This window comes from Triturus cristatus, chromosome 1_2, assembly GCF_964204655.1.
Source record: "Triturus cristatus chromosome 1_2, aTriCri1.1, whole genome shotgun sequence".
Taxonomy (NCBI): Eukaryota; Metazoa; Chordata; class Amphibia; order Caudata; family Salamandridae; genus Triturus; species Triturus cristatus.
The window spans coordinates 822910161-822925894 of record NC_140580.1 but is presented as its reverse complement, the minus strand read 5'-3'; the positions used below and the strand labels follow the sequence as shown (position 1 = coordinate 822925894).

The 15734-nt window shown below is 47.8% G+C and overlaps 1 protein-coding gene across 6 annotated transcripts in view; it reads right to left on the bottom strand.

Moving 5' to 3' along the window:
• Positions 1–15734, bottom strand: part of RNF207 (ring finger protein 207) — a 1105462-nt gene that overhangs the window by 479431 nt on the left and 610297 nt on the right. For all 6 annotated transcript variants that reach the window (XM_085608881.1, XM_085608879.1, XM_085608885.1 and 3 more), the window contains 2 exons: positions 5615–5687; positions 4752–4820 (listed from right to left, as the gene is read on the bottom strand). In XM_085608881.1, the coding sequence (XP_085465007.1) occupies positions 4752–4820; positions 5615–5687 (142 nt within the window). The remainder of the gene's footprint in view (positions 1–4751; positions 4821–5614; positions 5688–15734) is intronic.

Sequence of the window (15734 nt, the reverse complement as noted above, 5' to 3'; positions counted from 1 at the left end):
ACAACAGGTGTCAAGGAAAGGGACAGCATGCCATGGTAAAAGCACAAAGTGTGGTGCGTGAAGGCTATATATGAGCGCAGTAGGAAAAGCTCAGCAATGATGCGATGTTGTGTGCGGCAGCACAGTGCATATGACAGTGCAGTATTTAATTTATATGTATGTGTGGTAGTGTCAGGGAAGGGACATCGTGCCATACTAAAACCGCTTAGTGTGCAGATAAATTAAGGCACACATAAAGGAGAGAAAAAACATGCATTTTCATCGGCAAGGTCACACTTCACTTTAAACCCACTCGGGTTGCAGGGAACAAAATAGAACAAGCCGATCCTTGAGCAGAGATACTCATCAGCAACAGCTGCTCTGGTTTTCGCATCCTGTTTGATGGGGGTCGCATTGCTTGTGAACAGCAACAAACAATGAGCATTGGCATAGCCAAAAGGTCTCGCCTTTGGGACCTTATAAGTGTTTAGTTATCCAGCACAATATCCTTGGTGCAACATCAACTATTGCATGGCTAAACACTTATAAGGTCCCAAAGGCGAGACCTATTGGCTATGCCAATGCTTGTTTTCCGGACTGCAGTGACAGCAGGCACATCGATGTGCACTCACACTGCTCACTTTTTAGGTCTTGGCCTGACGTAGGCAGCGCATATGCGCTGCCTCGTCATACGAGGCTTTTTGGAATGATACGATATCAAAAGCCTTTTCCCAGCTCCGCTTTACCTTTTCATTTGTGCGCGTCGCTGTGCGTCACGAATTATGCCAAAGCCAGTGCAATGATTGCACTGTAGGCATGCCACTCGCTGCTTGTTGCCGCCCTGTCTCCTTTTATCCACGCCCAGCGGGATTGGATCTCTTACCACGGCGTGACACCGAAGGGTTAGTATTAGCGTGCCGGACTTTTCTTGTATGCTTGTTTTTGTGAGTACCTGCTCTTTTAATTTTTTTTTTGCATTTAAAGCACTTTAGTACCTGCACTTTTTTTTTTTTACATTTAAAGCACTGCTTTGTACGTCTTGCTCTTTTTTCCCCCCTCTTCAATCACTGGTTCAGCACAGTGCCGGCCTTCAGATGAACGAGGCGCGTCTCATTGTGCGCGGTTTTTTAAATTAACATATTAAATAATGGCGGCTGCGGTCTCAGCGCTGAAATTATCAGTGATGTTGGCATCCACTATGCTGCCATTCTTATAGGGAAGGACCGTTGCTTGTTTTTGTTTCGTTAGATATTAATACCACAGTGCACACAAAATACCCAGGCGCCTACAACGACTATGATGTAACGTATACACAATGTCCTTGTAACAATCACCTTGCCTGTAATAAGAACAAGAAAACACACCCCTGCCCGGAAAAAATCGTTTATCACAGCTGACTTGGGACGTCACGACACCCGCTTCCTAACTCCAGTATAAAAGAGAGCTCTCTTGCCACTCAAACAGAAAAGAAGAATCAAGGTGACTGTTTTTCTCCTCTTTCTTCTAAACGTACTTTCCATGAAATTCCCATTAGCTGCTAACAAAATTGTTTAAGGGGGTGCATTCACGGGTTAGAACTCATAGATCAGGCTTTCATTTAATTAAATTGACTTGTTTACATATGTATTTGAAGTTAACTTACGAGCTTCACAGTTACTGTTCTTGTCACAGTTAACCTTACACATTAATTATTCTGCATATTTGTCATCGGAGATCACCTGCAGGAGAGGGCTGACGGACCATGGGATGAGCATAGGTATAGGGGGCTAAAGGGGTGGGGGGCATGCAGAAGGTTATGCCATATATTACTCAAGAATGCTGCGCAACAAGCCTAGATACTCGTGTTTGCAGGCACTCTCTTTCTCTAGACAGATATCGTGACAGTGAGGCACATTCCTGCTCTTGACCACATGGCAATTAGAGGTGCAGTGTAAAAATATTGGGAGGCCAATTTTTTGTTAAATACACTAAGTAACAAATGCTTCAGAGTTTGCTCATATTTGCTCCTTTCTTTCCAGTTTGCTCACATTGGTGTCATCAGTAGTTCTTTTTACAAGTAGATCTAGCGTTATTCCTGCTTGATCTGTAGTGTGTTGAAAGCATGCAACGTTTCATTGGTGTTACTATTAGTGTTAAAGCTTCCATGTTGCAGCACTCAGGCTTATGTGCTGCATGGCTAAATACTTAAAAGGTTCCATTGCAAATGCTTGTTACTAGTGGAGACGTTAACACATTGCGTCATGCCAGGTGAGCGTTGTAGGGGAGGGAAATCCTTTAAAGATTGTCATTTTCTCTCTGGATTTCCCGTCTCTTTTTTAAACTCGGGAGCAGCAACATTGTCGTGGTGTCACCAGGGCTTTAAGTGGAAGCTTTTTCAATATTATATACAAGCCATAGTAGCTGTTATTTATCTTATGCATCTAACAAACATTGACAAAGCCAATAGTCCTGACTTGTTGTAGGTATGTTACTCTTTGTATCATATATCTGGATGCAATGACAGTAACAGCAAAATACAAGTCGGACAGCATATTATGGTAAGCACAGGGTTTTAGCTTACCTGTTTTTAAGCCACGGCCTTCACTACATTGGCCACTCCCCTCTGAGAGTGTTTTTCATCCCACTTAAAGCCCGGCACATCGCTTATATTCTAGTCCGCTTTCTGTGCCTCCTTCAAGACTGGGACAGTGGCTACGATAGCACAGTCCACAAGTTAATGCAATTTCCCTCTCCTCATCTTTATCAGAATTCACTTGTTAGAGCACCAGGCATTTCAACCGTCAGGGTTATCGTGTGTGAGTTTATATTCACGAGGCAGCGAGCCATTAATCAGGCCCCTTGTATCTGGGGCAGCCCCAATTCACATCCGAATAAAACGGTAATTTGTTGAAACGAGGCAGACAGCCTCCTCTCCCAAGTCTTCCCTGGCAAGCTCTGCATTCCCAAGCAAGATGAGCGACATTACCGATTTTGCCTTAAAAAGCGAAAAATTCATTATGAGGCCGTTCATGTCACTTTTCCAATTAGTTTCGTGCCGTGTGTATGTAGAAGAGCTGAAACATCGCACGTGACATTTATCCTCTCAGAGGACCCGCCTCCAGGGTGGGGAAACTCGTTAGCTTTAACGGGCGAAATAAATCCGGGAAGTTTGCAGATTGCTTCCCATTACTCTTCTGTTTACAAGTTTAACTTTGAAAGGTTCCTATGAAAATTGCCCGTTAACTAGCTGCTGTCCGCAGAATTGCACCGCTCATCGGACATTCTTCATTTATTAACAGCCGTGTTTGTTAATGAGAACAGGCTGTTTCTTGCCACCAAAACTCTAGAGATGAATTTGCTTCTCTCTCTTAGAATGGGTTTTTCTCGTCAGGCAATAAGCTCGTAGTGCGCGCTTCTTAAAAAAGCGCGCGCGCTTAAAGTAATAAAAAAAAAAAAGGAATGCAACGTCCCGCGAGTGACGCGCGTGTGCGAGAACCAGGCCATATGTTTTGAATTATCGCGCCCGTGTCTCGGCACGATAATTCAAAACATATGGCGCCCGTGCGGGTAACCACAAGCAATAGGCCACGCTAGTGTGTGTGTGTGTGTGTGGCCTATTGCTTGCGGTTACCCACGTGTGGTGAGCTTTTGAAAGCCCCTTACAATAAGTCTTGCAGGCGAGACCTAAAAATCAGTCAGTCCATGGCCGTGGCAGCTGCCAGGAGCAGGGCAGGCACAAACAGCAGTGCTCCCTGCTCTGAGGCAGCCTGCAACACAGCCCTCTCTCTCGTCCCCCTGGCTCTGCTGTGAGGCAAGCCGGAGCCCCCTGGCTGATTGAAAGGGAGGGAGGGGGGAGGGAGAGCAGAAAGATTAGGGTGGAGGAGCCGGGGGAAACAGGAGAATGAAAGCGAAACCAGTGCAGTGCTCGTGAAAGGGTACCGCGCTGATAAAAAGAGACTAACAAAAATAACCTGCCATTCTCTACGGAGAACAGACCTGGGCCCAGGCAGCTGTGAGGAGCATGAAAGGCACAGACAACAGTTCCCCTGCTCTGAGGCAGCCTGCAGCACAACCCTCACTCTCCATCTGCCTGGCTCTTCTGAGAGGAAGGCTGGAGCCAGCTGACTGATTGAGAGGTGGGAGGGAGAGAACAGAAAGTGGGCCCAGGAAATTCACAATCAAACCGAAACCAGTGCAGCTCTTGTGAAATGGTAGCAGCACTGATTGATAATGTCCACATTTATTAACAAACAACCCAGCGGGAGGCAGCAGTAACCCAAGTGAGGTGTTAAGAGGGGTGGGAGAAAGAATGCTATGTTTAAATGCAAGAAGCTAGGGTGCTAAAGCAGAGCATAGACAAACAGTAAAAGAGGAGGAAACCAATAAAGAAAAGAGTCCCCCAGAAAACAGATAAAGAATCATAGTGGAATGAGATAGTGCTAAGCCCCTGTTCTGTGGGAGGAACAGAAGAGAGAAAGGAGGGACAAAGAGACTGCACTGACCACTAGCAAGCAAGGATTTTTAAAAGACCCTGACATAGACAAATGAAAAGAAATAGCAAAAAAGGGGATGGACTTGATGCACACAGACTGATTACTGCAGGTCTCGGAGAGACAGCTGTGCTGTCTAGCTCGACCTAAAAACTTTCCTGTATATGTTACTTGATTTTTCTGTTTGATTATTTCAATCAGGTACCTATTCAAAAGGGCAGTGCAAATATTTTGCTTCATACACTTAAAATTAAAGCATATTGGATCCAGACCGAAATCTCTGCATGCTGTGCTTTTACTTACATATCCCAAATCCAAGAATTCCGCCTTATTTGCAGAGCTCAGAAAAGCAGAGCAAGTCACCAGATGAACCTGGGAAGTGGAAAAAAACATGCTAAGCTCCAGGTTACAGCAAATGCATCAATTTAGAAGAGTTGTAAAGTAAACAAGGCATATAGTCATGTTTAGCTCCAGCAATATGGTTTTCATATAGATTTATGGAAACAATGTGCAAAATAGGACAAAAAGTGTGTAAATTTGTCAATTCTGTGAATCGATTACTACTCAATTTGATTATGATTAGAGATTCACCAAACAATCTGCTTTAGTTGTTAATATTTTGTTTTCATCATGCATTTACTTAGTTTTGTCACAAATGGGTTAAGTTTATAACCACTGAATTAAATTGTATCAATTTTGTTATTATGTAATTATTTTAAAAGAAACTATTTTTGTGAAATGCATCGTATTCCTTGGTAGATTACTTTGGGTCTCAATTCACAAATGGTAAACAAACTTTTGTTTAAGTTTACTACTTTTATGGTATTCACAAACTACTAGTTTAATTTTAGTTAGAGTAAATTTATGTCTATAAAAAATCCACACTCATGGTGGAGACTCAGTACATATCCCGGTCTTCTTTTTTAATGTGTTCTCCACCTTGACTGTGGAGTCCCTGCACTTGTAAAATTACTATTAGTAATTTAGCAAAGTGTATGCTTACCTTGGGGAATCAGGCCCACAGTGTATACAAAATGTTTCTGATTCACTTTTAGACAAAAACAGATTCTACCATCAATAGCAAAGTTAGTGTAATTCTATCAACAATTTCGAAGTGCACGCTTTTGGACAGTAATACATAGATTGTAAAGATGCTCTGTTGTTACCTGAAGTGTTGGCAGAAGGGAAGCCAAGTGGGAAAGCTGCTCTTTAAAAGCTTTTTCTTTTTCTTCATGTTGACTGAAAGTTTACACAGAAAGAAGTTGTCAGATTATCATAAACTCATGAAAGCAGTATTGTCCCTAAGGAATGCATTACATTGTTATAAAAATGACAACTAAGATGATAAACTGATTTCCAGAGGATTGTGTATTGTCGCATGTGGCAAGGCCTTTATACAATAATAATGGATGTTACATACAAGGCAGGCCTGATTGTAAACTTGACTGATTTTAAAATTAGAGAATGTCTGTAATAGGCATAGGGCCTAGAAAGTAATACACTCAATGCCAACAAATGTGTGCATGATCAATGTTTTTTATTTAGAAATCCTGTCTTTGATACCGTTCAAACTGATGTGGCAGAGAAGGAAGACTATTCAATTCTATAGTGCCCGTGTTGTAACTGTGTCTGCAAGGGAATATGACTTTGTAAAGGTCTTTCTTGGAAGGAAGGAGGAAAAGTAGCATTACCCCTAGGTCCCTCCAGTCCTCGTCCCATTCATTCATTAGATAAGATAACCATCTCCCAGAAAGAAAAAAGAGGAATGCTGGGATCCTTACCCCTCCCACTGGTAGTACTCAACCATTACTTACCCAGCATTCCCCATATTCTTTTCTCTGTCTGATGACAGAATGGGATGAGGATTATGCTGGATGCTGCTCTTGCTGGGTGGGAGTGGCAGTCTCCTGGATCCCCCGTCCAACAGCCGGGCTGTCTCTGACGGATGTCTCATGTGCCTTCTGGCCTGCCATGCTTGCTGGGAGGTTACCACCCGGCTTTTTGCAGCTGGTGCGCAGGTTCCGCAGAGCGGTTCCGGTTTACAGAAGCACGCCCTCATGTTGGCCGGGCCGAAGGAGGTGCTGGAAGATGGATGGCGACTCAGGGCTGACTTGGTGGTGCCCCCGGAGTGCTAGTTGGGCCATGGTGTCGACAGGGCACTGTGGAGCTGAGGCGGGTTTTGTGCTGTTTTGGTCACTAGTCCATCACATACAATGGTTAGCGTGCTGCCACCAGTGTCGAGGTTTGGCTTTTGCCCTATGCTGGAATGTAACAGGTTGCCTGGGCTGGCTGGTGGGGGCAGCCGGTGGAGTGTGGCATCTGTTTGCCCCGGGGGTCAGTACCGCATTGAGTTTTTTTACTTCTCTTTTGTGTGTAATTTTATCACTGGCTCGGTCTGGTTGTTTGGTGTCACCAGCCTCCCTGCTCCCAGTGTATCACTCTTATGTACATTAAAGGTAAAAAATAAAAATTCGACTAACACGGGCTTTGCACGCCTGTTGCCCTGTGCTGGGTTTATGGTGGGTGCCTAGGCTGGCTAGTGGGGGTAGGCAGTGTTGTGCATGATCTGCCTGCTCCGCGGGCGAGTACCACATGGCGGTATTCCCCCTTTTTTTCCTTGGCCTTTCTGAGGGCCTGGCTTTTTGTCAGCTGGGTCAGGCCATTGGTTTTCCCGCCCTCCCTGTTGCTCGAGTTGCCTGCACACCTGTGTGGGCTTGAGGTTTTTGTGAGAAGTTGGCCTGGTATATGCTGGTCACTAGTTAAAGTGGTCACCTTGCACCAGTACAATTCGACTCTTATGGTAGTAGGTGTAAGACAACCTTTTAAAGAAAACTATCCTAGTGGTAGCTGTGGAGAGCAGCCTTCAGGCTAAGTCTTTAGAGGAATGTAAAGCAGCTTGTTTTACCTTATAATCTCTTGAATTACTAAATGAAAGGACACCACACAGGTGTGTATATATAAAATATATATGTATTTATTACTAGACACACTCTACTAATCTCTTTATGAGATTAGAAGTCAGGAACATATGCAAATATCAACGTTTCACAACAAGTTAAGCACAAATATGGCTGGGGCCCTAGGGGCGTACCAGACCATATACTAAAAAAGAGACTTAAGAATAACGACTTGAGAAGGGACAAGGCATAGGGCCTTCAGAAGCGCTGGGGCCTCACTAATCCACCCAAGGCAGATAAGTAAAGGACCCACGGGAGACGCATGCAGTGTGAGAACACAGCCGCGGATCCCAATTAACTTCAATGGAGCAAGTCGAGATGAACAAGTTACTTACCTTCGGTAACGCTTTTTCTGGAGGATACAGTATCTGCCTGTGGATTCCTCACCTTGTGAATATCCCCTGCGCCAGCAACATTCGGAAACTTTTGTAGCAGTCCACGCCTATGAGGTCGAAGACGACGTCACAGAGGCACGACTCCGCTCGCGACTCCGCTGACGTCACCGGCTCCATAAGCAGACTTCGTCGGCGTGATGACGTCAGTCCCGCACTTTTTTCCGTGCCTTTGAGGCACACAGACAGACTGACAGCAATATATACACAGCATACACAGTACATAATATACAATGCAACACACACAGTGTGGAGAATAAATAGAAAGGCAAAAGAAATAACACACTGCCTTTGATAGTAACAAATACATTTTGAAACACCATCATATACTGAAGTTATATGATGGTTGTTGACATACCACATCGCGGTAGTGTTGTCCGTCAGGACTTGAACCGACTGACCGCGAAGGGAAGGGAGGAAGGCCTTGAGCGCCAAACGTATCACCCGCAATTTCAGAAGGTTGATGTGAAGCAACCTTTCCTCTGGAGACCAAAGACCTTTGATCTCCAGATCCCTCAGATGCGCACCCCACCCTAAAGTGGATGCATCCGTTATTACTGTGGCCACCGATGGAGGTAGATGGAAGGGCTTTCCTTGGGACAGATTGCCCTCCACGCTCCATCAAGACAGATCCGCCGCAGCTTCTCTGGAGATCCTCACAGACTCCCTGAGATCTCCTTTGTGCTGATACCACTGCCTGCGGAGGCACCACTGGAGCGCCCTCATGTGCCAGCGTGCATGGTTGACCAACAGAATGCAGGAAGCAAACAGACCGAGCAGGCGAAGGACCTTCAGGACTGGAACGACCGCTCCATTGTAAAATAAAGGAATCATTTCCTATATGTCGAGAATCCTTTGAGGAGGAGGGAATGCTCGACACACAGTAGTGTCCAGTACCGCACCTATGAACAGGTTGCGCTGAGAGTGCACCAGGTGAGATTTGGGCACGTTTATTGAGAAACCCAATTTGTACAACAGCTGAGTTGTATCCTGCAGATGATGTAGCACCTTCTCTGGCGACTCCGCTTTGATCAGCCAGTCGTCCAGATAGGGGAAAACCGAAATCCCGGGACTTTCTGAGATGGGCTGCCACCACTGCCATCACCTTCGTGAAGACTCGGGGTGCAGTAGTAAGACCAAACGGAAGGACCGCAAACTGATAATGTTGCGATCCTACCGTAAACCGGAGATACTTCCTGTGCGACTTTAGGATGGGAATGTGGAAATACGCATCCTGCAAGTCGATCGACACCATCCAGTCCTCCTGATTCAGCGCCTGAAGAACCTGCGCAAGGGTGAGCATCTTGAACTTCTCTTGCTTCAGATAAAGATTCAAGATCCTGAGGTCCAATATCGGATGCAATCTGCCGTCCTTTTTCGGAATCAGGAAATACCGGGAGTAGCATCCCTGACCCCCCTCCTGCTCTGGAACCACCTCTATCGCACCATTCTGTAGTAACTTCAGGACTTCCTCCTGTAGGAGAAGACGGTGGTTCTCTGAGCAAGCCCCTTGACAAGGAGGGTAATTTGGAGGGAATGCCCGAAAGGGAAGGGCGTTCCCATTTTCTACAAGATCTAGAACCCAAAGAGCTGTAGTAACAGATTCCCAATCTTGTAGAAAATGGGTAAGCCGGCCCCCCACAGGACCAGCATGATCCAGAATGGCGGATATAGGGCTGCTTTGCGGTGGTGGGAGGGGCTGAGGAAGAGGAGGAGGAGGAGGGCTGACGGCCACGTGTGCGACCCCTGATTCTGCCTCTGTATCCCTTATACAGAGAGCTCTGCTGCTGTTGCTGCTGGGTCTGCCTGTAGGAACGAAAGGTTGCCCTTCCGAAACCCCTATATCTTTTAAACGATCCCCTTGACTGGGATTGAAGGCCCAAAGACTTAGCCGTAGCCTTGCTTTCTTTAAAACGTTCAAGTGCAGCATCTGCCTTTTTGCCAAAGAGTCCGGAGCCATCAAAAGGCAAGTCCAACAGCGTTGATTGTAGATCAGGGGAAAACTCTGAAGACTTAAGTCACGCACTCCTAGTGGCAACAGAAGACCCCATGACTCTTGCTACTGAGTCAGCTGTGTCCAGTCCACTCTATCACCTGACGCGCTGCTCCCTGGGCATCCGCCAGGACATCATTAAAACCAACCCTATCCTCTGATAGTTTTGGAGATAATTTCTTTGCAGAATCCATGAGCGCATGAATATAGCATCCCAAAAGGCAAGTGGCATTCGTAGACTTAAGAGCCATGCTGGCCGATGAAAAAACCTTTTTGGCCGATTGATCTAATTTCTTGGCCTCTCTGTCACTTGGAACCTGGGAAAAAGCACCTTTAGATTTCCCTAAACAAGCAGCCTGAACCACCAGGCTCTCAGGCGACAGATGAGAAGTTAAAAACTCAGGGTCCCCCGGAGCTGCCCTATACCTCCTGGCAACTGCTTTCGAAACTGTGGAAGCAGAAAAAGGCTTACTCCACACTTCCATTACAAGATCTATGATGGCCTCATTAAAAGGCAACAAGGGTAGTGGGAGAATGCAGCACCTCTGTCAAAATGTTCGACTTGAATTCAGTAGAAGGCAACTGCAGATCTAACAGCTCAGCTGCCTTCCTTATGACTGCATGATATGGAGCCACATCCTTTGAGGGTTCATCAGAAGGTGGAGTAATTTCCCATTCAGGAGATAAATCCAAACCACTAGCCTCCTTTAGCTCTTCAAAAACGTCATCAGACTCCACAAGCTCTCCTTCTGCCTCTTCCAAAAGGTACCTTTGCACATCAAGCACCCTTTGAGCCTCCCTCCTAGACCGGATTCTTACAACTGGCGTCAGCGGCGCCATGTTCGAATCAGACGGCGCCGGTGCCGGCGTCTAACGTGGATCCACAGGGCAGCCGGCGTTGAACGAGGTCGAGCCGGCGCCGATGAAGAAGGGAGCGGCGTCGATGTCCTCAGCACCGGTAGATGCCAAGATATGGCATGAAGGGGGCCTGTGGATAGGCTTGAGGCACACCCAAACTGAAGGCCATTGGGCCCATCGGACCCGAAGGTGCACCAGTGGAGTACATGGCTCTTGAAAATACCCCGTACATTGCATTTAGATAATGCGTGGGGTCCTGACCTGGTCTAGGGAACGCAGGGTACTGATCAGGCATCACCGGACTCGGGCCAACCAGTGCTGACGGTGGAATCTGCGGGGTCGAAGGCTCACCCGGTACTGGAAGCTCCTCAACCGGAGCCGGAGCCGGAGATGGAACCAGCATCGGAGATGGAACCGGCACCGGAGATGGAGCCGGTGAGTGAACCGATGAAGCCACTGGAGAAGAAGGACCAACAGGTGAATCCGGAACGGGCGAGGGAGACACAGAGTCCTTACGGCGTCGAGAAGGTGACTTCGACTTCGGAGCCATACTCTTGTCAGAGTGACATCGAGAAGAAGGTCTCCTCTTCTTTTTGTGCTTCTTAGATCTTGAAGCATGCCCGAAGTAGACTTCGACTCCGACCTCGATCTCGACCTCGATCTTGACCTCATCCTGGATTTTCTCCTACCTCTCTTCTCTTTTTTCATCCTCACAATGAAACGCTTCGCTTCTCTTCCTTTAGAGCCTTGGTGCTCATCTTGCGACAGCAAGAGCATCCATCCACATCATGGTCCGAAGATAGGCACCATACGCAGTCGTCATGTGGATCCGTGATGGACATATGCTTTCCATATTCGCGACATGGCTTGAACCCCGACTTCTTTGTCGATATTTTCACAAAAAAAGGACAGAGAAATCCAGTAGAAATACAAAATAACAGTGAAGCTACAGATAGAGATTCCCGAAATCCGTTGGCGTCGACGGTGCGGAAAACAGTGAACGAACGTCATCACGCAGACGAGGTCTTCTTATGGAGCCAGTGACGTCAGCGGAGTTGCGAGCGGAGTCGTGCCTCTGTGACGTCGTCTTCGACCTCATCGGCGTGGACTGCTACAAAAGTTTCCGAATGTCGCTGGCGCAGGGGATATTCACAAGGTGAGGAATCCACTGGCAGATGTATCCATCAGAATGGAAATTTAGAGTATTAGGATACTTCGGGAGAGTCTACAAGCAAGTCACTTACAGGGTAAGTAGTTCTAGAGCCAACACCCACAGGTGCACCGTAGTGCTGGAGTTACCTCACCCAGGGAAGCCGGGAGCATAGGTGTCGGGTCGTGGCGTCGTTTTCAATGGGAGCCAAAGAAGACTTGCTGCTTGTGAAGACAGGAGAAGTGTCCGGTGGAATCCAAGGCTGGATTCAGAAGAAGGAAGACCTGAAAGCAGAGGAGACAGTGTTCAAAGTCACTTGGCAGTGACCCGGGGCAAGGAAGATGGATGCCCACAGTCGTCGGGTGATTTCAGGTGATCCACGGGTGTCTTGACTCTTCAGCCACGAGGTCCAGGAGGCGTTGACGATGACCAGGAGCTGCATTCGGCGTGTCCCACGAAGTCTGCAGCTTACTGAGGTGTCGGCGACCAGATTGGAGTCAACAAGCCTTGGCAACAGCAAGTCTCGTGGAAAGTGTAATAAGTCAGCGGTGCAGACCAGCAAGGTCTGAGGGACTCAGCCAGCAAGGGTAAGTCAGGGCAGGCCTGGAGCAACCAGGGCAGCCCTTTGGTTTTGTAGAAAAGTCTACTGGGGACCCACAAGCCAACCGGCAAGTGATCGCGAAGACGCCTCGGGAGTATTCACTCAACAGGGGCCCACGGTCACTCAGGACAGGGGTAGGCCTCTGATCTTTGTTGGAAATCCTGCTGGAGGCTAGGACCACACGTGATCCAATGCACAAGTTCGTAGAAGGTCGTGAAGGGGTTGCACTCGAAAATAGTGCACGGTACCCAGGGATTGCGGTTCCTCGTCACTCGTGGGGTCCACTTGCCTCAGCGTCACTGGGGACTCACGATGGCCTTGGAAAAGTCAGGAAATCCTCTTCCTAAGATGCAGGGACTTCAAACTCCGGCGGGAGCAGGAAAGTTTGCGAACGTTGATTGCAAGATTGGGTGCCTGCCAAGCAGGGGAGTCACTCCTTGACTCCAAGGGAGATTCTTCAGTCTTCAAGAGGTAGTGGAACGTCGAAGGTCCAGGATTCTTCTTCAGAGCTTCGTCCAGGGATATCTAGTTTGCAATGGCAAGGGTTCCCTAACTTATACTAGAAGGAAGGGAGGGACTAGCTCTATGACCCCACCTATGGGAGGGTCAGGGGAGTGGGTGGCTACACCCACTTCCCTTTGTCCAGTTTCGTGCCAGAGCAGGGGTAGGTAGCCCCTGAACCGGTTTGAGCTGGCATATGCACAGAGGAGCCTACTGCTCCCCCAGTGCAGGACTTCAAAGCAATCTAGGAGTTCACCCACCCAGCCCCAATACACTAAACCCTGTCTGGGAGGTGACCACACCTCCCTGTGACAGGATGCCTATTGTTGGGCCTCCTCCACTGCGAGTTTCAGTCAGCAGCAGGAGGGCAGCCCAGTGTCTGTGACTGGTGGCATCCATTTTGTGATGCCAGGGCTCTTCAGGATTCTACTGTGTTTACTCAGTGTGTACATGTTTATCCCTCTAGAAGGGTGGGATCATACTCCCACACCAGTTACTGGTGTGGGGGTATGATTCCAAAGCGTTTGACACCAAACACAACATGTTTTGATGCAGCCATCCCAGAGTTAGCATTTAACGCGAGGTTGTAATGCACTTAAGAGTATATGGTTTGACCGCATTCACAAACAGCCCCAGAGAATGGACTATGAGAGCTGCAGAGGGGCCCTGCTCAGGCAGAGGCACCCCCTTGCATGGAAACCAAGCACCCTGCCCTCAGGATTGATAGGGCCTGCCTTAGGGGTGACTGATAGGTTTAAATGTGTGTGCAGGGAGAGATATAGGGAACCTATATTTCAGTGAGGAGTACTAACACTACCTCACCCAGGCTGCAGTAGCAGGCCTGTGGTGTCAGATTTAGTCTGCTTCCCAGGGGTGGCATAATACATGCTTCAGCCCCTGGTAGGCCTGTGAAGTACCTATGCCCTTGGTACCCAAGGTATCATATACTAGGGGCTCATAAGGTACCACAGTACCCAATCACTAGTGCATCTAATATGCACTCCAAGTTGTTTAGAGAGAACAGAGAGGGTATGGCCCTGATTAGCAGGGTCCCAGCCAAACTATAGCCAGGCTATCGGTGACATTGGTTGGCTTTTTCTGGTTGCGGTGGCCGTCTCCTACTTGTTCTGGGGGGTGCAGCCTGGTTGTTTGTTTGGGGGCATTGAGGGCTGTGTGATCCTGGTTGTGTTTTCCTGTGGTTCTACCCTTTTGCGTCACTTGGGCTGCTGCCTTTGTCATGGTGTCCTGAGTGTTCTTAGGGTTTCGGAAGGCCGGGTTTCTGGCTTTGGTATTCTCCACTTGTAATGAATGGGACGAGGACTGGAGGGACCTGGGGTTAATGCCCCATTACTAACCGGTAATCTTCATTACTTCTGGTCCCGTTGTCGTCGCCCCATTCATTACGCCCCCCCTTTCCCTCTTGGACGGCCAGCCTTCCTGTTGGTGGCTTGGTAGTTCAGGAGGAATGCTGGGTAAGTACTGGTTAAGAACAACCAGTGGGAGGGGGTGGGGTAGGGATACCAGAATTCTTCTGTCCATTTTTCAGTCTGGTACATGGTTATCTCCATTTGTAATGAATGGGATGAGGGCAACGGGACCCGGAGTAATGAAGACACATGAGTAACGAAACTTGATGGGGTCCCTCTGCAAGGTACATGGAGGGGCCCCTGCTCCGGATTTAATTCAGAGCTCTTAGGCCAGGGTACTGTGCTGAAGGGGCCCCTGCAGCTCGGGCCCCTCCCCCTACACCGTGGGGTCTGCGGGGGTCTGCGTTACATCACTGAATGAAGATTACCGGTAAGTGATAGGTGTAGGAAAGTTCCCCTGTTTTTTGCATGGTATGCCCCCATATTTTGCTGAATTGCTGATGTTCTTTGACTGAGTTTGCCCTGGGCTCCTGCTTATCAGGTACCCAGGGCAGTAAACAGCCATTATACGCGGCTGTTACACCGCGTACCATTACTTCGAATGCGTTACAATGCATGCGCTGTTACAACGCGTAGCCTTTACTACGCAAGTTGATACATCGCATGCGTTGTAACACTTGTGAAGTAAAGGCTATCCACATTGTTGTGTGGAAACAGACGCGCTTCCGTTACGTGCAACACTGACGACACAGGAAGCTGGAGAAGACAGGAACCGAGGAACCGAGGAGAGACCGGTAAGAGGGGCTGTGTAGTATTTAAGGATTTAGGGTAGGGGGAGGGTCGTGCAGGAGGTAGTCTTTTTGGTTTAAGGGTAGTTTAGTTGTGTTTGTGTAGTGTAGAGTAGTGTATTTGGGTTTAGGGTAGTGTCTGGGGTCTTGAAGGGTAGTGTTTGGGAGAAGGGACAGGAATGGGGGTTGGGGCAGTGTCGTGCTGGGGGTAGTGATTTAGGGTAGGTTTGTGTAGGGCAGTGTTTTAAGATTTAGGGTAGTGTCGGGGGTGCGTGCAGGGTAGTGTTTGAGTGTAGGGAGCAGGCTGGGGGAAAGGGAGGGTCGTCCAGGGGGTAGTGATTTAGGGTAGTGTAGTGGTGTTTGAGTAGTGTAGTGTTTGAGGGTTTGGGTAGTGTTTTAGAGTTTGTGATGTGTAGGGGAGTGTTCTTGTATTTAGTGTAGTGTTGGGTTCTCTGACATTCAATAAAGGGGTTAGGAAAAATAAGTGGGGTAAATGTCTGTTTTTATTACTAGGCAAGTTTTTAGTTCGCATCCATTAACACTTGCAATGTAACGGTATGCGAACTAATAACTTGCATAGTAACGGTGTGAGAAGTTGGCCTGGTATATGATGTTCACTAGTTAAAGTGACCACCTTGTACCATGCCAAGCAACCCTTATGGTGTGGTTGTAAGTCAAC